This window comes from Ochotona curzoniae, unplaced genomic scaffold (assembly GCF_017591425.1).
Source record: "Ochotona curzoniae isolate NIBS_2020 unplaced genomic scaffold, NIBS_Ocur_1.0 contig_430, whole genome shotgun sequence".
Taxonomy (NCBI): Eukaryota; Metazoa; Chordata; class Mammalia; order Lagomorpha; family Ochotonidae; genus Ochotona; species Ochotona curzoniae.
The window spans coordinates 19,897,751-19,920,064 of NW_024466219.1; the positions used below are offsets into that span (position 1 = coordinate 19,897,751).

Here is a 22,314-nt window from a genome sequence, read left to right on the forward strand (position 1 = left end):
TCCAATCCCGCTGGTGAGGACCCCAGCCTCACAGCCTAGTCATCTCCTAAAAGCCCTACCTCTTCTTCTTTTAAAAAAATATTAATTTTTATTGGAAAGGCAGATTTACAGAGAGAAGGAAAGAAAGAGGAAGATCTTCCATTTGCTGGTTCACTCCCGAAATGGCCACAAGGACCAGAGCTGAGCTGATCTGAAGCCAGGAGCTACTTCTGGTCTCCCACATGGGTACAGGGTCCAAAAGCGTTGGAGTATCCTCTGCTGCTTTCCCAGGCCACAAGCAGGAAGCTGGATGGGAAGTGGGAAAGCTGGGACTTGAACCAGTGCCTATATATGGGATCCCTGTGCTTGGAGGTGGAGATTAACTAGTTGAGCTGTTGCGCCAACCCCAACGCCCTACCTCTTCTTAAAACTGGACCTTAGATCTCAGCGAAGGCGTTTGAGGTCAAGACATGAGTTTTGATCACAGCAACTAGCGTTGGGTGGGGGCAAGGCCTGGACTACAGGTGTGAAGCTGTTGTTCTAGACAGCAGCACACACACACACGCACACACACACACACACGCACACACACACACACACGCACAGGAGTGCAGTAGCTGCTTGTGGTGGAAGAGGTTAGAATGGAGGGAGGCCACTGCATCATGCTCTGAGCACCCAGACTTGCCCACTGCATACGACTGTGTCAAACAGACTTGGACCTGGCCACAGGGAGACTAGAGGAGCACGGAGCACGTGAGAAGGGAATGGGGGCAGCCTGGGACCACCCGACGTCGGACCTTTGGGTTCCCTGAGAGCTCTCCAGCCTTGGGTGTCAGGGCTGTGTGTGTGAATCATGGGCTATGCATCTTCCCCTTAGCTTTAAGTAGTCCGCTAAGGGGAACACTCGTGTGCCACAGCACTCACCTGCCCCTGAGGTTTGACAGGAAACACATGCACAAGGGGTCTCAATCCTCAGGATTAAAAAACAAATGCCCTTGTCTGCCAAGCCCTGCCGGGTCAAAGCTGCTTTGCTGAAAAGAGGCAGTTGACTGTGCTCTGTGCCCTGAGGCAAGCCTGCAGGTGCTGTCCCCTCCACGCCCACAGAGAGGGGCCAGCGGTGGGTGCAGAGGGTCCTGAGACATGTCCCAGAATCTGATGGGGTGGAGCCCTGGAAGTGAAGGTCACGCATACAAAGGGAGTGGGAAGTCCTTACTGGAAAAAGGCTAAGTGGGTCAAACTACTGTTTGTGATGCCTACACCCCAAATGACAGCCCTGGTTCATTTCCTGGCTGTTCTGCTTCGCATCCAGTTATCACATAATATGCCTTGGAGAGCAGTGGAAGGTAGTTCGAGTAGTTGGACCCCCATTGTCCCTGTTGGGAGACTCAGATGGTGTTGCTAGCTGCTGGCTTTGTCCTGGCCTGGCCCCAGCTGTTAGAGCCTGTTGGGAAGTGAAGCAGAGGATGGGAGACCTCTGGCTGTCTCCCTCTTCCTGTTGTTCTGTCACTGCCTTTCCAATCAATCAATCCATCAAGTTTTCAGAACAGAGCCTAGGTAACCTTGAATTGTGTTTCCCGCAGACTTTCAGAGAGCCCTCATAGTGCAGAGTGCAGGCGGAAGTAGTCGGAGGGCCAGTGCTTAGTTCAGGTTAGAAATGACGTGGCTGGGTGCTTGCTGAGTCAGTTCACACTGCTACAGCAGATGCAGGGACCTGTTTCCCACTGTCACGGGAGCTGGGCAGGGTTCTGTGTTGTCACAAGAGCTCCTGTGCAATGGCATGGGTGCCACCCACGAGGGCTGCACCACGTGAGCATGTCACCTGCCGAGGCCCTCCTCTTTGCATCACATCAGGCTTGGAACGGCCTGGGGAGGCCTGGGGGGACACGGCTGTCCAGCCTGTGTCGGGGGTGCTCCAGAAGGTTCCTGGAAAACACATATGAAATAGCCATGCATGGATTTCAAAACTGTTTTGCACCAAAATAAATATTTTATTTTACAAACCAGTGGGAAGTTTATTTTTTAAAAGATTTATTTATATATGCATAAAGATCTATTTTTATTTGAAAGAGAGAAAGAAGAAGGGGAGGAAGGAAAGCAGAGAGAGAGATCTTCCATTTGATGGTTGACTCACAGAACTGGGCCTGTGCAAATCTGGGAGCCAAGAGCTTCCTCCAGGTCTGCCATGCAGGTACAGAGGGTCAAGGACTCGGGCCGTCCTCTGCTGCTTTCCCAGGCCATTAGCAGGGAGCTGGATGGGAAGTGGAATAGCTGGGCTAGGCCCTGTAGCCATAGGGAATGCCAGTGCTCCAGGGGATTAGCCCGATGTGCCATGGTGCAGGTACCAAAGGTTTTTTATATATACACTGTTTAACATAAGACAAAATTATTTCAAGTTAATACATTTTTGTTTGAGGGATTCCATATATTGCCATTCCTTCCACTGTTCAAAACCATCTACTTCACTTTTTACATCTTCAGGCCCTTTTGAATAAACTGATGCTTAATCTACACTTTACTAGCTTTTGTTAATCTTCACTTGAATTATATCATGACAACTTCAAAATTTCCCACCTATGGAAAAATTGTATTTCAAACACAGAAACAACTGAATCAAACTCGCAAAAATGAAGTTCCTTAGATCCCAAGTTATCTTATATGCCGGTCTCCATTCACTATTCTATATGGAAAAATTTAGGTTCAAAGCTGCTCTTCGCACGTTTCCAATCCACTTCATCTAATACATTCAAATGTGTAAATGAAGACTAGTTTCTACTTTCAATGAAACTTCAAACATGGAGGATAAATTTTACCTTGTAGTATGTGGAGATAGTTTATTTATTTGGAAGTCAGAGCTTCAGAGTAAGAGAGAGAGAGAGAGAGAGAGAGAGATATCTTCCAATTCACTGGTTCACTCCCCAGATGGCAACAGCTGGGGCTACGACAGGCCAAAGCCAGGAGCCAGGAGCTTCCTCCAGCTCTCCCATGTAGATGGCAGGAGTCCGCGCCCTTGGACCATCTTCTGCTTTTCTTGGGCCATTAGCAGGGAGCTAGATTGCAATTGGAACAGCCGGGATTCAAACTGGCACCCACGCGGGATGCTAGCTTTATTCAGTGCACCACAACACCAGCAGCCAAATAGATGTCTTTTTTATTCCATGTTTTCTGTTAATTTCTTTAAGTATCCGTGTGGGTGTGTGGAGAGTGAAATGTTATTTGTAAGTTTTTTTCTGAAGAATTGCAATTGAACAGTTGTTTCAATTCTTTCAAGTGGAAGAAAACTGTAATAATGTGCTTATCATGTGGTTAACACCTGGCTACATGTTGTCTAGTCATAAGATGACCAACCTAACAGGATGGCTTAGCATCCAACAAAAGGCAATGATGCCATAGGAGGAAGCAGTCGGTCCCCCTGGAGGTCATCCTGTCCTGCCTTCCCCACCTCTGCGGGCGCCCTCTGGTGGCAATAGGTTGTTATATAACCAGGTTACTGTGGGTGTTCACTCATTTAAGACAAGTAGTTAACGCTGCTGACTGTAGTTGCTAGTACCTGTAACTGTCCTTCTCTTCCAGTAGTGCCTCGGGATGGCTTATCCAGAGGAACAGGGGGGCATCCCCTTTGGTTTCATCCGCCAGAATTCGGGCAATTCCATCTCCTTGGACTTTGAGCCCAACACTGAGTACCACTTCGTGGAGCAATTGGAAGAGCGCTACAAATGTGCCTTCTGCCACTCAGTGTTGCACAACCCCCACCAGACTGGGTGTGGCCACCGCTTCTGCCAGCACTGCATCCTGTCCCTGAGGTGAGTGGGCGGGGTCTGTGGCCCTGGCCACCACAGGCTGGAGCCACGTGGAGGTGTGCTTGGCACTCTTGAGTGGCAGCCGCGACCACTTAACTGTAATCATGGTTTTGGGAATTGCTGTGGTTGGCCACAGAACCACACATAGGAGGAGGGCCTCACCCAGGGTCCCTTGCACAGAGCCTTAGAAGAACACTTCTTTTTTTTTTTTTTTTTTTTTTTTTGCCACCCAGTTATAGATACTCACTGTTCCTGAGAATTCAGATGACACCTGTTTTGTGTGGGAGAGCAGTGCTGGACACCTGGGCATGTGGCCTGGTGGGGAGAGCCTGTATCTCATGGGCTCTGTGTTGTAGCGGCCTTGCCTCAAGGTGGGAAGGACATTGCACCTGGAAGGCACTTGCCTGCCACAGATGCTGTTTGGGCTGTCACTTTAAGGGAGGAGGTAGCTGAGAGGGACGCAGAGTCAGTTTTCTGTAGAGAGGCAGTGAGGCAAATGCCATTCCCTGCCAAGCCTTGAACGTGAGCTGTTGCTGCATGCTCTTGCCTGTGGGCGTGCTCCTGCACTTGGCCCCATGTGCTCCTGACACTTGGCTCAGCTAAGCCCTCCGGTCTATAGCAGTGAAGAACTGGAGGAATAACTTGGAACAGCACCCGGTGTCTGCTCTCCATAATGTCCCAGATTAGGAAAGGAGACCCGTTACAGCATCAGATGACAAGCGAAGACTGGGGACTCAGAAGCCTGCCTGGGTAGCCAGCAGTGGACTGTGTGTCCTGGTGAATGAATGGGGCATTTTCAGATCCCTGGTATGCTCGGGGAGGTGCAGAAGGAGGAGCTGGGTGTACTGTGTAAACAGAGGAAGTAGTGTGTACAGAGGCAGGTGTTTAATAAGCCTGAGAATGCTTGGCTGTTCAAGGTCAATCCCTGACTTTGGGTTTACTTTCCTCTTTGTCTCTAGAGAATTAAACGCAGCACCGACCTGCCCTGTAGACAAGGAGGTTATCAGACCCCAGGAGGTAAGGACGTCCCTCTTTGGTCTCCAGGCGCTGGGTGATGAGGAGTCCCTGTCCTGGGCTGAGCAGCAGTGAGGCTGGGGAACCTTTCTTGGAGTTTGTGCTCTTTGTGCCGGGGCGCCATTCTCACCCTGCTCCTCCTCTGGTTTGAGAGTTTTGCTTGGCTCTCTACTGACCACACCTGCTCCGCACCCCGGTCTGCTGGCCTTGCCTTCCGTCCCTGCTCAGGCGTGCTCCAGCCAGCTCGAGCTGCCGGGAGAAGTACAGCCTCCTCTTTCCTGGAGCTCGCCTTCTTGTCAGGTGCATCCCTGTCATTAGCGTGTCTCGTAGTGACTTGATTGGGCCATAACTCCTAGACTGTGAAACTCACCTTCGAAAATGTACAATTGCACAAAGTGAATTCTCACAGGTTCATAGCAGTATACAGCCAGTAGGCCATCTGCTGTCAGGGTCATTAACCCAGGAAGTGACCCTGTACCCACTGGTTCACCCCTGAACACCAGCAATGACTGAGGTTAGGCTGAAGGCAAAATGGGGAACTGGAGACCCAACCCAAGTGTCCTGGGTGACAGGAAGCCAGTGACTTGAATCTTCACCACCCTCAGTCCCAAGGAGCCACATCAGCAGGCAGCTGAGGTTGAAACAGAGGTGTTTGTTTCCCAGACCCTCTGACATGGGGCCTGGGTTCTGAACCACGAGGCTGAAGGCCTGTCCCCTTTTCCCTATTTTTAGAATTGTGTAGTTTGTCCTTAACTCTTGAACAGTGAGCATTCCTCCCGTGTGCGTGCCGTCCACACGTCTTTTACGAGATGCATGGTTTACTCGTACTTTCCCCGCATTCTGTGGGTTGTCTTCACTTTCCTAATGAAACATGAAAGTTGTTGATTTTGGTGAAGTTCAGGGTTGGTTTTTTTTTTTTTTTTTTTGGTTGCTTGTTCTTTTGATGCTGTATCTAGGAAACCATTTTCTAACCTCTTTTTAAAACCCTCCTTTCATTTCCCTTTTTTTCCTCTAAGCCTCTGCTTCAGGAGGTTTAAGCATGCCTCCTCCAGGGAGCCTCCTGGGCAGCCAGCCTGATGGACTCACCCCTTCTATGCACTCCTTATGCTGCCTTTGGCAAATACACACCCACAGGCTCGGCTGACTTGGTGTCTGTCTCACTTGCAAGACCAGGGGTTGGCACACTACTGTCATGGGACACATCCAGCCAGCCAGCCACCTTTGTAAAGCCTGTGAGCTAAGAAAACAGTTTACTATTTTTAAATGGTTGAAAAAAAATCCAAGAAAGAGTACCTAGGAACGCCACTTTTGCAGTTTCTCATGTCACTTAAGCTATTTCAAAATTTGTTTAAAAACCTGATTTGATCAGTTCACCCTGCGCCCTATAAATTTGTCACACTGAACCCCATAAGCATGCAGTCACAGCTTTTGTATCACTTTTTGATCATATTGCATCACCCTTGGCTGCAGCCCCACCTCCTTGACCTTTAGGTATGTGGGGTCAAGTTCACCCTGAGGTTTCCTAACTGCCATCCACTGCACCCGGTGTTGAGCGCACAGCTCACGTGCTTGGCCGTTCGTCAGTGACAGACTTTTCTTTCAGTGCACTGATGAATGTGACATTTCCATTCCTACCACTATGTGGAATTTTCCACTGACTTTTAAGATCTAATAATAGCACTGGCATTGCTGTAAAGCTTTAGAACGTGTGAGATCTGTCTTATTTATCTTTTAGGTGTTCAAGGACAACTGCTGCAAAAGGGAAGTCCTCAATTTATATGTCTATTGCGCAAACGCTCCTGGATGTAACGCCAAAGTCATTCTGGGACGGTATCAGGTTGGTGTTGCACAGGGTGGACATCTGCCGTGGTCATGTGTCCAGTGACGTGTGGTAAACCCCTGTGTGCCTCCTGCTGGGCTGAGCTTGCTGCAGGGCATCCCAGGGTTGCCCTCTGAGGGTGCCCATGTGGCTGCCTGGTTAGTGATGGTGCCACAGCACAGGGGGCTGGGGTGGGGAAGAGGAACTTGGGAGTGGAGGCTGAGCCATACACCCCGCACCTTACCTTCAGCTGTGGACTAGGGAGCTAGAGCCAGAAGTGGGGGTTGGGACATGCTGGCAAAAGAGCACTCAAGCAAGGACAGGGTGGAGCCAGAGTCTGATACCAGAAGACACCGTCACCAGGGTGCTTGCTGTCCCTGTGGATGCAGTGGGTGTGTGTTTGCTGTAGTCAGGGCCCCTGACCTCCCGGGCTCCTGATTTCAGACAACTGGGCATAGACAGAGGATGTGGTTTCAAGGTGAAGCTCTGACTCGCATCGCTAACAGGTGTAGGGGAAGTGCTGGTGCAGGCGGTTTTGTTCTGCTCAGCTGAAGCTGCTCCAGCCGCCTTCCGGGCAGGGGCAGAAGTGGCTAAGGGCAAAGCTGGCAGTGCGCAGGCGCCTCCCTGCCGGGTGTGATCTCCCTGGAAATGAGGGGGACTCAGGCGGTGCTGGCTTCCAGGGAACGGCTCGGAGGTGTCTGAGAGGGTCACCTCAAACCCACGCGATATGCACAGCGGTTTTCAGCTGAGTCAACCTTCTCTTCCTGCCCTTTTCACATCCCTCTTTGCCCAGGGCTTTTCTGGGGGGTCTGAGTATTTTCTGTGTTCTCAGGTGGCAGTCCTTTGCCACTGGTTTTAGGCAGTCGGGCTGGGAGCATGGTCTGTTTTCCATCTTTGTTGTTCAAGAGCCTGAGAAGGAAGTGTCAGAAGAAGACCTTGGGTCTCTGAGGAGGCCGGGTGGGAGGATCCCGGAGTACAGGGCGGCCCTCTCTCCACTGGTCTGGGTCTCTGTTTCTCATGGCTTGCCCATACCAGCAGGCCTGGAGGAAAACAGCCCTGGGTCTTTCGGGGCAATAGATTTGTTAACATTTGGCAAGCTGGTCAGTTTCATGATAACTTGGGTGATCAGAAAGTTTGCTTGTTTATTTTTCCACACAGATTTGTCTGTTCTTAGAAGTTGAGGCTGGCCTTTGCACCGTGCAGGTGCGGCCAAGCAAACCCACACATCCTCCAATTCAGGGCATCTCTGGTTCTCACAGCCTGACCATTTGCGGCTTCTCTTAAACTTGTGAACCTGTAGTTCCTCTCTCTCTCACTCTTGCTCTCACTCTCTCTCTTTCTCTCTTTAGGCTTCAGGAACAGCCCCTCCCTTCCTTTCCTTGAGTTAGGAGGTGCTGTTCTTCCTTCTATTTCTCTCGTCTGCCCCATCTTGGAACCTCTGTCCTGCTGGGTACTGGCAGGTGGTTGGGGGGAGGATGGAGAGTGGCAAGTTGGAACTGTAAGTTCATGGCAGCTAAAGCCTCAGGAGAATATCCAAGAACTGACCTGAGAATGTGAATACCGTCCTAGGTCATTACTGAGAAGCAATAGGGAGCCCCGCTCGGCATTCCACTGACCTGAGCCTCTGTTGTAGGAGCACCTTCAGCAGTGCCAGTTCCAGATTGTGCCGTGTTCTCATGACCCCTGTCGGGAGCCCGTCCTCCGGAAGGATCTGAAAGAACACCTGAGTGCCTACTGTCAGTTTCGGGAGGAAAAATGCCTCTATTGCAAAAAGGCTGTGGTGGTCACCAACCTTCAGGTAAAAGAGGACTCACAACTTCACGGGACTGAATTCTGCCCTGGCAGTCACAGCCAGGCTGCTGGGTACCTAATTTGCATGCAGAATCAAGTCTAAAGAAGCAGCTTGAAGTTCTGTGGAAAGCACGAAGCCTTCTTGTTAGTAGGCTTGTTTGGTTGTCATTGGTAACAGCACTTTTGGTGCACCTGCTGTGGATGTAGAAGAGGCCGTGCTGAGTTTCAAGGAGGCAGCTGTAACAGGTGCCCTTGGCTCCTGCTGTCCATCCAGGGAGACAGGCAGACCTCAGTGTAGGAAGAGAGTGTGTGTGGAGGAGCCAGCTAACTGGTCTACCTTCTTCTGGGCCCCCACCATCACCCCTTTTGAGGCCTGTGTCCTCTGATCTTATGGGGAATTTCTGGGAAATTTAGTACTGCAGTTGAATTCATTGGCCCTAAGTAAGCAGAGACTCTTGATCCTTCTTGGAAAGAGGCTGTGATTTCCCACTGGGGGCGGCCACATAAGACATGTCTGGGTGGGCTTGGAGAGGCCCAGACAGGGTGTTGGGGCTGTGTTTCATTGTGCTTTCTGTTTTAGAATCATGAGGAAAATCTGTGTCCTGAGTACCCGGTGTCATGTCCCAATAAGTGCTTGCAGATTATCCCAAGAACAAAGGTATCTATAAATAGAAAGATCCATGTTGATTTCTTGTCAGATAAAACTTTTGTAGTCATCAAGGTGTGTTTGATAGATTTGCACAGCCCAAGGCATAAATGATGCCCAGGTGAACTGTGTCTGTCTTCCCTTCCCTTCTCTACCCTTCCCTCCTCTCCTCTCCCCTTCCTTCCCCTCCCCTTGAATGCTGCACCCTGCCATCCAGCTCTCTCTCTAGTCCCTCCCTTTTCCCCATGCCACCCTGGTGCCCCACCTGCTGTGGTTACAGCAGGCAGGCTGAAGAAGCAGTGTTGAATCTCTCGAGCTTGTGGTTGTGCATTTTGTAGGTGAACCAACATCTGGCTGTGTGTCCTGAGGCTGAACAAGACTGTCCGTTTAAGCAGTATGGCTGCCCCGTGAAGGTGAGGAACGCCCCTTGGTTCTGCCTGTCCGTTTCACTGTGTCCCTCATTGGGTGACGAAGAAGGCCACGTGGCTCTGAGAGCTGGGAGGATTGTGATTGTGTTGTCCTGGTGTGGAACTGTAATTACTAGAAGCCACCAGAAAAACGGAACCAAGGGTGTGTGCCTGTGTGTGTATGAAACAAATCTGTGATGTTTAGGTGATGTCTATCAGGAGAAATGGACAGACAGGGAGAGAAGGATTTTGAGGAAGTGGCTTGTACAGTTGTGAGTGCTGGCAAGTCCAGAGTCTGAGAGGCAGGCCAGCAGCCTGGGAGTTCAGGCTATCCGTGTAGAGTCTCTGCGTTGCTCAATTAGAACAAACAAAACAAAAAAACAAACAAAAAATGACTTATTTATCTGAACACAGAGGGAGAGAAAGAGCTTTCCTCTACTGGTTTGCTCCCCAGATACCTCCAATCGCTGGAGCCAGGTCGGGCCAAAGCCAGGAGCTTCTTCCTGGTCTCCCACCTAGGTGGCAGGGACCCACAGACTTGGGCCTTCCTCTGCTGCCTTCCCAGGCACATTCAGCAGGAAGCAAATGTAGTGGGTAAAGCTTGAACCAGCAGGTGGATGTGGATGCAGATGTGGCAGGCAGCAGCTTAACCCTCCTCTCCACAATGCCGGCCCGTCTGCGCTGCATTTTAAGGAAGGCCACTTCTTTGGCAAAGTTTCGTCTTTGCTCTTAAGGTCTTCAGGTGATTGGATGAGGCCTGACTTATGTTGTGAAGAGTGGGCCATTTACCTAAGCTCAACTAGTTTAAGTTCTATTCACCAACTGTCCAAAAGTGTAATGCCCAGGGGAAAAGTAGCCTGTGCTTCTTGTAAATAAATGTTATGATTTTATTTGCTTATTTAAAAGACAGAGAGAGAGAGAGAGATGGAGAGATAGAGATAGAGCTCTTCTGCCTGCTGGTTCATTCTCCCAAATGCCCACACTATCTAGGGTTAGGCCAGCTGAAGCCAGGAGCCCAGAACTGCATCCACATCTCCTAAGTAGCTCACAGGGCCGCAAGCACTCAGGTCACCTGCTGCTGCCTACCAGAGCGTGCGTTAGCAGGGAGCTGGATCAGAAGCAGAGGCGGGGCCACTGTTGTGGCACAGTGGGTGAGGCTGCAGCTGTGACACTGGTATCACATGTAGGCACTGATTTGAGTCCCAGCTGTTCTGCTTCCAATCCAGCACCCTTCTGGTGCACTTGGGAAAACAGCTGGGGATGACCTGAGTGCTTGCACCCCTATACCTGTGTGGGAGTCCTAGAGGAAGCTCCCGGCTCCTGGCTTCAGTCTGGCTCTAGCCATAGCCACCATTTGCAGAGTGAACCAGCAGGTTGAGGATCTCTGTCTCTCTGTCTTTTATTGCTATCCCTCTCTCTTTTTGTAGCTCTGCCTCTCAAATAACTAGCTAAATGCAATTTTAAACAAACAAAAAGAGAGCGGCAGAAGCAGAATCCCATTGCAGGTGCTTCAGTATGGGATATGAGCGTCGTAAGAGGTGACTTAATGTGCTGTGCCACTACTCCCACCCCAATCCTGTCATTTTGAAGGCCACAAATTAGCAAGTGCTAAAGTTACAGTCAGGTTTCCTACCTTCTGCTTGTGTCAGTAGAGTGACTAACGATGAGGGCCATACCACAGAAACGTGCTTGTTAGCACCGTGTAGACTTCATCGAGCTGGAGGCCACACAAGCAGGGAGGAGCTGAGAGATGACCCGGACCACTCCCAACCGTGTGCGTGGACTTGCTGGACCAGGGCGGAGTCAGCTCTGAGGCTCCTGCTGCTGGCCTTCTGGCCGCTGAACGAAGTATTGCAGGTGGCTCCGGCTGCCGAGAGAACATGGTCGGGGGTGGTGGGGGGTGCAACCAGCCAGAGCCAGGTGCGCATGTCAGCCATGCGAGCCGCATTGTGGTTATGCTTGGGCGTCGGCCTCTGCCCCATGACTTCTGTCATGCCCGGGAACCTGTCACCAGTGGCGTGTTTCTCTGGGCCCTGCAGGAGAAGCGTGGGAGCTTGCATGAACACGAGCACATGGCCTTGCGGGAACACATGCTTCTGGTGCTAGAGAAGAACTTCCAGCTGGAAGAACAGGTAAAGCTCCAGAGTCCCGGAACGGAGGCAGGATACAGGCTTGCTGGTGTCTTCAGCAAGCCTGGCTGTCTTTAGCTTTCTCTGGTTTCAGCATAAGTCAATTGCAGGCAGGTGTTTCCCTCCCAGATGGCCCCCCCAGGTCCCGGAACTTGTAAACATTACGGCTGGAGAGCGCCTTTGAAGTCTTTGGACCCTGCCCCTCCCTTAAAGAAATTCTGACATGTTTAAGTTGTAAGCAGAGGAATTCAGTGCCAGCCTGTGGAGTCCTTCTCATCCAGCATTCTCCAGGTTTTTCCAGAACGACCTGTCTCAGCCCAGCTTTGTGCTTTTCAGCTGCTCCTGGAGCCTAGCTGGCATTCTGTATCCTTAAAGTCAGTCTTGAAATGGTCATTGGCTACCTGCTCTAGGCACCTTAGGATTGATTTGTTGCAATTAAGTCTGAGTTCAGGTTTGATGCACTTTGTGATAAAGTCTGAACTGTTGTCTTTGAGAAGCTTTTGCCACCTGCTGCTAGTGTGTGGGTGCATCACCAGGTGGTGATCAGCTAGGGACATGAAAAGTGCAGCTCCTGCCATGGTGCGGGGGAGTAGACCTGCCCCAATTCTGCTGAGCAGTTATTATGGGACTTAGTTGGTATGTTAGAACTTCTCAGAGCACACAACTTTTCAAGTCTACATAGGGAAGAAAAATAGCCATTCAGACAGGAAGCTGAATTTGACCACCGTGGCCTAGTGCATGGCATCTGATTCCATATTACAGGGTATAGGTGTGTTGGGGTCCAGAGTCACATCTTGGAGAAGATTATAAAATTAGAGAAAGTAGAGGCCAGTGTCGTAGGATGATAGGCTAAGCCTCTGTCTGTGATGCCAACATCCTATATATGTGCCAGTTTGGGTCCCAGCTGCTCCACTTCTGATGCAGCTCCCTGCCTATGGCCAGGGAAGACAGCAGAGCATGTCTCAAGTCCTTGGGTCCCTGAACCCAAGTGCGAGACCCAGAGGAGGCCCCTGGCTTTGGGTTGGCCCGGCTCTGACCATGACAGCCATTTGGAGAGTGAAGCAGCAGATGGAAGATCTCTCTGTCTCTACTTCTCTCTGTAACTCTACCTTTCAAATAAAAAGAAAATAAATCTTTAAAAAGAAAATCATAAAATGTAAACAGTCACTTGGTAGAAAGCATCCTGTTGAGAAGCCGTTCTTGAGTTTTTGGTTTATCAGTTACCTGATTTGTCCAATTATTCCTTTATAAAATCCTACCATGTATCAGGGACTGTGTGTGTTGCTGGGGCCTCTGAAGCAAGGACACAGCCTTTCTGCTCTTGGAGAACCCACAGATGTGCTATAGCTTAGCGTGGGGCCCAGAGGCCATGGCAGGTGGCTCTCGCCATGGTGGGAGGGCTGCTCATGGGCAGGCATTCAAGCAGTATCGCGTTGGAAAGGCAAACCCATCAGGAGGTTGGGTTGGGGAGGCCATCGGCAGGGGCTCTGTGTGCCACCAGGAAGGCGCAAGGCCCTGTGGGCTCAAGGAGGTGGGATTTTAGCATGAATCCAGTGCCAGGGCGAGGCGAGACTAACAGTGGCTGGAGCCAGGTCCTGCTAGCGAGCGGCAGGCTTCCATGTGAGCCATGAAATTTCAAGCAGTGTCCATCCCGTGAGTTACTGTTATATTCGTTTACACTCTGGTTTGTGTCCAAAAGGATTGAAAGATTAGAAGTTTGAGCTACTGTTTTGAGTAATAGGGAGCCACGTAGAGGTGTGTCGGGAGGAAGCTCCTTACCCAGCTGCCGCTTGGTGTGGAATGCAAGAGCACGGGGGACAGACTGGGCCTTGCTGAGGGAGAAGGCTCTGGAGGTGGACGGCCGCGCGCTTGCCTGGGAGAGGATGCACACCCCTTCCCCGCTCTTCCATGTAGTTCATTCTCAGCTTGGCCCAGGCACACTGAGAGCGTTCCAGCTTCAGGTGGAAGGGCGATGCTGGAGGTGGTGGTGCTGAAGGCGAGGGCTCCACCCGTGCCAGGTCAAGAGGAAGGGGAGAGGGCTTCACAGTAGATTTTGAGGTAGAAAAGGCATGCAGTTGTGGCGGAGTGCATTAAGCCACTGCCTGTGACACCTGCATCCCCTATCGGAGCATCAGTTCGAGGCCAGAATACCCCACTTTGATCCGGCTTTCTGTGCCTGTGCAGCAGCAGATGATGGATCAAATACCTGAGTCCCTGTCACTCAAGTGGGAGATGGAGCTCCTGGCTCCTGGCTTTGGCCTAGCTAAGCTCTGACTGATGTCTCTGTTTGAGGAATGACCAGCAGATGGAAGATTCATTCTCTCACGCATACTCTCCCTCTCTCTCTTTTTGTAATTCTGTCTTTCAAATAAATATTTTAAAAGGGAGATAGTGATGGCATACAATAAGCCTGGAGGCGGAGAGAATGGTGCAGGTTAGAGGTGAGGGGAGGGCAGGGAGCATGAGTTTGCTTTTGGTTGGATATAAATGAAAGTTGGTGACAGGGGTATACATGGAGAGATCTGGAGCCGGAGATCACGTGATTGTTGTAGCCATTTTTGCATTCAGTGATAAGGTAGATACCACATGTGCCCCTCCCCCTGCCTCTAACGCCGTGAGCAGGCACCATGTTGGACTCAGAATAAAGAATAAAGTGAGGTGCAGCCTCAGAAAGCAGCTTAGTAGAGGATGAAGACTAAAGCAAGAAGCAAAGAAAAAAGAAAGTGTGGCGTAGGTAAATATGTATATTCTCACAGGTGAACTGTATAATGGAGACTAGCATACCAGGAAGTGAAGACACATTGCAGTAGGCATCTCTACGAAAAGGACTCCCCCAGTGAAGCTGTGTAAATATATCCCGACAATAGGATACTAAACTTTCTGCCATTGTCTATACCTGCAGTGCCATGATGTGCCTAAACAGCAGAATGCTAGACTTGTGACTTGCTGAAGGACTTACTATTACATGGTGGACAACAGCTGGGGCAGGGGGAATAATGTGGAGTAGAAGGGGGGGATCCCTATACCTATGGAACTGTATCATAAAAAATACAAATAAAGATCTTTCAGTGGCAGGGGCTGTATTAGCATAAACCAGTGGAGTGCCGGCCACATTATTTGTCATCGTTTGTTGATATAATTTTTTCCTTCCAAGGTATGGGCCTCTGAATTAAATGCAAAGAAACCATCTAGCTCAACAGCAATAAAGCCAACAGTCAACTGGCTAAAAAGAAAAGTGTAGTGTAGGACCAGACTGAGTAGGACCAGATCGGGAGCTATTGTTGCTGCCCAGAAGAGAAGTAAGGAAGATGGAAACTGGCATGAAAACTAGGCGAGATGGGGAGAGGTTGCTGTTTTGTATATTAGGCGTTAAGGGCAGTCAGTGTTACAGGTTGGACGGATGTGGGACTATGAGAGTTGTCTAGCTTCATGCTTAGCTTTCTGGTTGTTCCCTTTAAGTAGGCTACAGACTCCGAGCGGCAGACTACCACGAGCTGTGCCTATCCCTCTGTGCTGGGCAGGTTACTTCACTCTGTTTCCTTACCTGCAAAGTGGGGATTCCTACTCACATAGCACTCAGTCTGTTCTTTGGGGCTGAGAAGCACTAGTAGATGAAAGGAATGTTAGATATTCAGCACATTTTTACATAGAACATCTCATGTGGTACGGTGGTCAGTGCTCGTGGTAGTTTAACAGGTGCAGTCTGAGTGGATGCAGAGAGCCAATGCAGCATTTCACTCAAGCGCTGCCACTCTGGTTACAGGGACACTCGTGGTGGCTCAGGTGTAGGAAAGGCTGAGGGCAACTTCTCTGGATCTGGTATTTTCAGTGCACCTGCAGATATTTCACTAGAATTATATAGGAATCTGCTTGCAGACATTTTCCTGGAAACCCTCTTGAAATGTTTTACCCACCAAGGCAGGACTCACTTGTATGCATGCACTGTGGTGATCTCACTGTTCCTTCTCCACATTTCTGTTATTAGATTTCTGAGTTGTATAAGAGCCTGGAGCAGAAAGAAAGTAAAATCCAGCAGCTAGCAGAAACAGTGAAGAAATTTGAAAAGGAATTTAAGCAGTTTGCACAGTTGTTTGGTAAAAATGGAAGCTTCCTCTCCAACATCCAGGTGAGAAGTGGCCTTTCTCATCAAAGCTAGGATCTGCTTGCAGTTGGCAGTAGGGAGTTTTCTCTGATTTTATAAAATGGAAATATTGCAAATATATAGAAAAGCTGTAAGAATAAGTTGGTGCAAAGAATACCAGTGTATCCTCCCCCCAGATTTGCCCACTGTCAGCATTTTGGGCCGTGGGAGTGTAAGAGTGTGTTCTTGCTGAACTGCTGCAGTCTACTGCGTGGATTTCAGTCCTCCGCCTCTGCACACGCAGGTGTGTATTGCCTAGGATGACTTAGTACATTTAACAGTACCAGCGATTCTAATGCTGATCTCGAACTTTCACATAATTTATGGAATTCAGGGTTTTAATTACTAGGGAGTCAGTTTTACTTTCAGATTCATTGAGCACATCTATAGTTCTGCATTTTGTAGCCAACAAATAAGACTGTTATATTGTTTTAGAAGGAAAATGCTTTAAACATCACTAAAAGGTGGCAAGGACTTACTTTGTAAATCATGAACATTAAATAATCATAAATAAATTCCTGATGAATAATATATCATGATTGTAAAATGTATAGTGAGAAGGATTTCAAGACATGTGGTGTGGGCAACATATTTGAAATTTAGATTAATCCAGATAATTTAGTAATTTAGGCCATATAATTTCCATATTTGGTCAATTCATTGTGTATATATATATATTTGTGTGTATTTGTATATATAAAATGTATAGTTGTTTATATATAGCTGAATATGTATATCCAGGAAGAAAAATTACCATATGAGGGTACCTCAAAATCCAAATGAAAAATTAAATTAAATGATAAGCTTATTTTGGTACAAAAAACACTGAAAATCCATGCACATAAGGAGTCCTCAAAAAGTTCGTGGAAATGTGCATAATAAAAGAGTTGTATGGATTTCAAGAATGTTAGCAACCAAAATTAATGTATCTTTTCTTTTTTAATTTTAGATGATGCTTAGATAGTTGATCAGGGTGGAAGGATCAAAAGTTAGGAAAAAGTGGGTGTTAAAATTTCCCAATTTTCTATTTCTGCTTCCTGTTTTTTTGCGGGAGGCGGGAAGATAACGAGAGAAGCTGCACCCAGTATCAGGGCATGGAGAACGGCCACCCAATATCAACCCAGAAAGTTAATGTATTTTAATTTCATTTCCCATGAAATTTTGACCTTGCATGTTACCCGCTCAACTCTGACCTTTTTCTAATAAGACCAGCCAGTTAGCATGAAGGCCCTTGGGGCAAGCTGGAGCCACCTAAGAGGGCCATGGTAAGGTTAGGCCTGTGACGTCTGTCACACACCTGTCACATGCTCAGGCCTGAACAGGTGAATCTGTTATTGCAACAGAGTAGGGATGGATAAGAGCAGCTTCAAAGAAGAGAAGCAAGTGATAAGAGGAACATCAGTCAGAGAATAGATACATCAAGATAGAGGTCCAAGTGAAGAAAACTAGAGTAAGAGATTAAAATCAGATAAAGACAAGTTCAAAGATTTCGAACAAGAGCAACAAAGGACCTCGACTGTCCTCATTGATTTTCCCATTCTGGATATGTACTTTTCATTGATTACATCTGAAATGTTTTGAGTTGAAAAACTAATCTCAATGAATTACTAAAATGCCTTTAAAAATTTTTTTTTCCATTATAATTGTTTTGGTACTGAAAGGTTCTTACCAGTCACATTGACAAGTCCGCTTGGATGGAAGCTCAGGTGCGTCAGTTGTTACAAATGGTTAACCAGCAACAAAACAAATTTGACCTGAGATCTTTGGTGGAAGCCATTGACACAGTGAAGCAGAAGATAACCCTGCTAGAAGCCCATGACCAAAGATTAGGTATGTCTGATATTTTGCTTGTCTCTTGGTGACTCGGGAGTCTGCACGTGTTTATGAGGCCAGCAAACACCCGGCCAAGTGGAGCATCACTTCTCTCCAGAATGAATAATGGCTGCAATTGTTGTTTTTGAAAAAACAGCAGGAGTTTGGCTGCTCTGGCAGGTTGGGAGTGGAGAGGCTGAGGGAGGGTCTTGATCCAGGGCTAGAGACAGGCCAGGAAATTCTGAGAAAGGGGAGTGGAAACTTTTTCTTTTTAAGATTTATTTATTTTTGGGCCTGGCAATGTGGCCTAATGGCTAAAGTCCTTGCCTTGAATGTGCCAGGATCCCGTAGAGGTGCTGGTTCTAATCCCGGCAGCTCCACTTCCCATCCAGCTCCCTGCTTGTGGCATGGGAAAGCAGTCAAGGACGGCCCAAAGCCTTGGGATCCTGCACCCGTGTGGGGGACCTGGAGGAAGTTCCTGGATCTTGGCTTTGGACCGTCGCAGCACCAGCCATTGCAGTCACTTGGGGAGTGAATCATCGGACGGAAGATCTTCCTCTCTGTATCTCTCTCCTCTCTGTATATCTGACTTTCCAATTAAAAAAAAATAAATCTTTGAAAAAAAAAGATTTATTTATTTTCATTGCAAAGGCATATTTATTGAAAGAAGGAGAGACAAAGAGAAAGATCTTTCATTCCCTGATTCACTCCCCTAGTGGCTGCAAAAACCAGGAGCCAGGTGCCAATCTGAAGCCAGGAGCCAGGAGCTTCTTTTGGGTTTCCCACGCAGGTACAGGATCCCAAAGGTTTGGGCTATCTTCTATTGCTTTTTTAGGCCAGAAACAGAGCTGGAAGGGAAGTGGAGCAGCTGGGACACAAACCAACACCCATATGGGATCCTGGCACATGCAAGGTGAGGATTTAGCCACTAAGCTATTGTGCCGGGCCCAAGGAGTAAAAACTTTTAAGCAGAGGGGTAAATAATAAGAAAGCTAAAGGAAGAGGTGCAGTGGAATCCATTATTTGAGATATGTATGTTTCAATATTTAAAAGCATTCTGGTTGGAAAACCATAGTCTCCTGCTGGTTCCCACTCGATGAGTGCCCGGTGTGTTTTCCCTTTCTGTGCTTGAGGGACCCTCCTCTTAGAGTACACCTTCGAGCTGCCTTGATGCCAACTTGCCAAGTCCTGATATCCACTGAGTCCGTCTGTCCGTGGACGCTGAATTCAGTTCACCTTTAGGACGTCACGGTTGTGTGGGATCTCTTCACGCAGTGAAATTCCACCAGGGGAAACCGTATGGACACATCTCCAGGCTCATGAGATCTCATTTTCTTGTCTCGCAGTTGTTTTAGAAGGGGAGACCAGTAAACACGATGCCCACATTAATATCCACAAAGCCCAGCTGAATAAGAATGAAGAGCGCTTCAAGCTCCTGGAGGGTGCCTGCTACAACGGGAAGCTCATCTGGAAGGTGACCGACTACAGGATGAAGAAGAAGGAGGCAGTGGACGGGCACACGGTGTCCATCTTCAGCCAGCCCTTCTACACCAGCCGCTGTGGCTACCGGCTGTGTGCCAGAGCATACCTGAACGGGGACGGGTCTGGCAAGGGGACACACCTGTCTCTGTACTTTGTGGTGATGCGTGGGGAGTTTGACTCACTGTTGCAGTGGCCATTCAGGCAGAGGGTGACCTTGATGCTCTTAGACCAGAGTGGCCAAAAAAACCATATTATGGAGACCTTCAAAGCTGACCCCAACAGCAGCAGCTTTAAAAGACCTGATGGGGAGATGAACATCGCCACTGGCTGTCCCCGCTTTGTGGCTCACTCCACTTTGGAGCATGCCAAGAACACCTACATCAAAGATGATACCTTGTTCTTCAAAGTGGCCGTCGATTTAACTGACCTGGAAGACCTGTAGCTCCTGTTTGTAGGGGGAGAAAAGGGAGCTTGTATCCAGAACCATGGAGGATACACTGGATAATCCCGTTGATCTGGTTTAGACTCAATGCACATTTGTATTTGGCTTTTTTGCCCTTACGATTAGAAATCAGTTTAAGACTTCAGAAGGGCTTTAGAAATGTCTTCTAACATTTTCCTCTGCCCCAGTGTGAAACTTAACCCTAAGTATTTTGTTATTTATATATTTTGGTGTCATGGAAAGTGGCGAGTTTCTTGACAGCAGGGGCTGGGACTCTGTCTTTCATTGGTGCTCCGCACAGTGTCTCGGGTGCTGGATAAGAGTACATGTTACTGGGGACACGGAGGCTGTAGAATTTCCAGCTGAAAACACTCTGGTATTTTGCTGTTTGGCTTGATGAGTCTAGACTGAGCGAAGTCATCTTTTACAAGTTAGGCTGCCCCGGTTAAGTAGGAGGCAATGCAGTCACTGAGACAATATGCCTGGTTGGGGCCACATTTTTGTTCTTGTTGTTCTTGTTGTTAGATGTTAAATTACCATACCTCTAAGGAGTTACATCCAGCTAACTGAAGTTTAGATTCTGCTAACTGCAACCATGTGAAAACCTGTTTTCAAAGACTAGCAGTGGTCAGGTATAGCAGTTCCATAAGACTTAATGGAATAAATGTACATGTACATACATGTACATAAATAGCTTGAAGGTGTTTGTTAATAACAGTAAATTGAGAGGAATATGGGCAGAATTTAGTGTATGATAGAGAAAACACCATAAATGGACAAAGAGTCCCTAAAACCTCCTAAGAAGAGAACTGTTACAATTTCAAAACTGAAATTGCTCCAAGCAATATCTCCTTTTTTTTTGTTGTTGTTTTTAAAGATGTATTTATTTGAAGGGCACTGTGACACAGGGAGGGAGAAACAGAGAGTGTTTCATTCATTGGGTCACCCCGACCCCAAATGACTGTAGCAGCTAAGTGTGGTTCAGACCAAAGCCAGGAGCCTAGAACTCCACTGGGGCCTTCCACAGGGGTGATGGGCCAGCTTCTGTGGCCTTCCCAGGCATGTAAGTTTAGAGCTAGGTCACAGGTGGAACAGCTGGAACTTGAACGTGATCTGATGCTAGGTGCTAACTTTGTAGGTAGCAGCTTGACGTGCCAATGCTAGCTACTCTCCTCTTTTTGAGAAACGTTTTGAATTCATAAGCTGGTCTAAAAATGGACATTTTCAGGTTTTTTGCCAGTCCCAAGTACATGTAAAGAACAAAAATAGATCCTGTTCTAATTGTCTGTCTGAACTGGTCCAAGCGTGTGTGGGCAGTCAAGATGAGGGCCTAAGGCTCTGAGAAGCCAAAGCCGAATAATAAACCAAAAGCCAAAAAACACCAACTTTTCCAGAGACCTTATGCCCTGTTGTGCCATCTGCCACTGTTCATGAGTGACCCGATTCCCCTGAACATGCCATGAAGGGTCATGGTTCAAGGGTCACTGTAGAGTGGCTCTTTGGGGTCACAATCATATCCCTAGTTTAGGAGGACCATGGGGTGCAGGAGTGGCTTCTAAGATGGACAGCAGCCTTCTCTTGGCTTGGACTCTCCAGGGCGTACAGACTGAGACCACAGGAATCATGTTGAGCATTGGATTCAGAGGTGCAGTGCTCAGTGGACAGAGACCACCAGGGCTGTGCTGGAGCTGCTGGTGCACTCGGTTGCACAGTTGGAGGTCAACATGCCAATGCAGACCAACTCAGCAAGCATAACTCCAGCCTACATGGCCACACGTTCTGTGTATTTCTTGTCATGTTCAAGGTCACTCTTTATGTTCTGCTTTGAGTGGAAGATCATATTGTTGTAATGAGTCTTTAGGTTTTGATTTTTTTTAAAATGAACCTGTCAAAATAAAGACTATGTTTTAACCAACTTTGCACATAGGTGTGTGTCATGCCATGGTTTGCTTAAGAGTTCTGAGTCCCTTAAGCATGAAAATTAGTGATGAAATAAGCACACAGACTATGACTTTCTAGAGTAGAACCATTTGTCTTTAACACACATAAAAAGGAGTTTTTTTAAAAGTATATCCCTTTAGCTGGCACAGTGTAGTAGCATGCTAGTCCTCTGTCTGCAGTGCTGGGCACTAATTTGAGACCCAACTGCTCAGCTTCTGATCCAGCTACCTGCTTATGTGCTGGGAAAGCACTGGAGGATGGCTCAAGTCCTTGGGCCTCTGCACCATGTGGGAAGAAGCTCCTGACTTCGGGGGAGTAAACCAGCAGATGGGAGATCTCTGTCTTTCTCTTCCTTTCTGTAAAAAAAATATATACACATACACATGCTGGGTCCATGTAAACTGTTTTCTCTTTTAGGATCTGAAGTTATTCTGCAGCAACATGATTTACATTTTAATTTCCATTTTGGTCTAAGTGAGAAAGAAAACAATGCAGTAGGTACAAAGGGGGAATTACTATCCATGAGCAAGGCATTTAAGGGCCGTAGTGAATGCAAGATCATGTACATTAATAGATCAGTATTTTGATGTCTGATCTCCAAATTTGACATTTTCAGAGAAACAAGTTATGTTAAGTTCACAGTGCCAGTCCTGAGTGTAAATGGAACAGCAAGGCACGATTCTGTCACATGGTCCCTGAACAACTGTTGTATTACCAACTGTCAACTGCCTCTTTGCTCTTAAAAAAGTGGCCGTGGCACAGTGAATTAAACTCTGGCTTGGGACTTTTGTTTCCCATATGTGAGTGCCAGTGGGAGCCCCCAGCGTCCCGATACTGTGCTTGGAAAGGCAGCAGATGAAGGCCCAGGCACTTGAGGCCCTGTCACCTGCATGGACGATATAGATGGAGTCCCG

General features: G+C 48.1%; 1 protein-coding gene across 1 annotated transcript; it reads left to right on the forward strand.

Annotated features, from left to right (window-relative positions):
• The first annotated feature begins 3,074 nt into the window (after positions 1-3,074).
• TRAF5 (TNF receptor associated factor 5) lies at positions 3,075-21,332 on the forward strand. The gene is made up of 10 exons (XM_040985629.1): positions 3,075-3,779; positions 4,736-4,793; positions 6,526-6,627; positions 8,243-8,407; positions 8,981-9,058; positions 9,385-9,459; positions 11,493-11,585; positions 15,568-15,708; positions 17,385-17,553; positions 18,882-21,332. Exons 1-10 carry the CDS (start codon positions 3,562-3,564, stop codon positions 19,457-19,459), a joined length of 1,677 nt encoding a protein of 558 aa, XP_040841563.1. The 5' UTR covers positions 3,075-3,561; the 3' UTR covers positions 19,460-21,332.
• Positions 21,333-22,314: the final 982 nt, after the last annotated feature.

Bases quoted from the DNA above. Each gene is read 5' to 3' on its own strand.
- TRAF5 (XM_040985629.1), top strand. From the start codon at position 3,562: ATGGCTTATCCAGAGGAACAGGGGGGCATCCCCTTTGGTTTCATCCGC. The intron at 8,408-8,980 runs GTAAAAGAGGAC...TTTCTGTTTTAG, and splicing joins TGGTGGTCACCAACCTTCAG to AATCATGAGGAAAATCTGTG. The intron at 9,059-9,384 runs GTATCTATAAAT...TGCATTTTGTAG, and splicing joins AGATTATCCCAAGAACAAAG to GTGAACCAACATCTGGCTGT.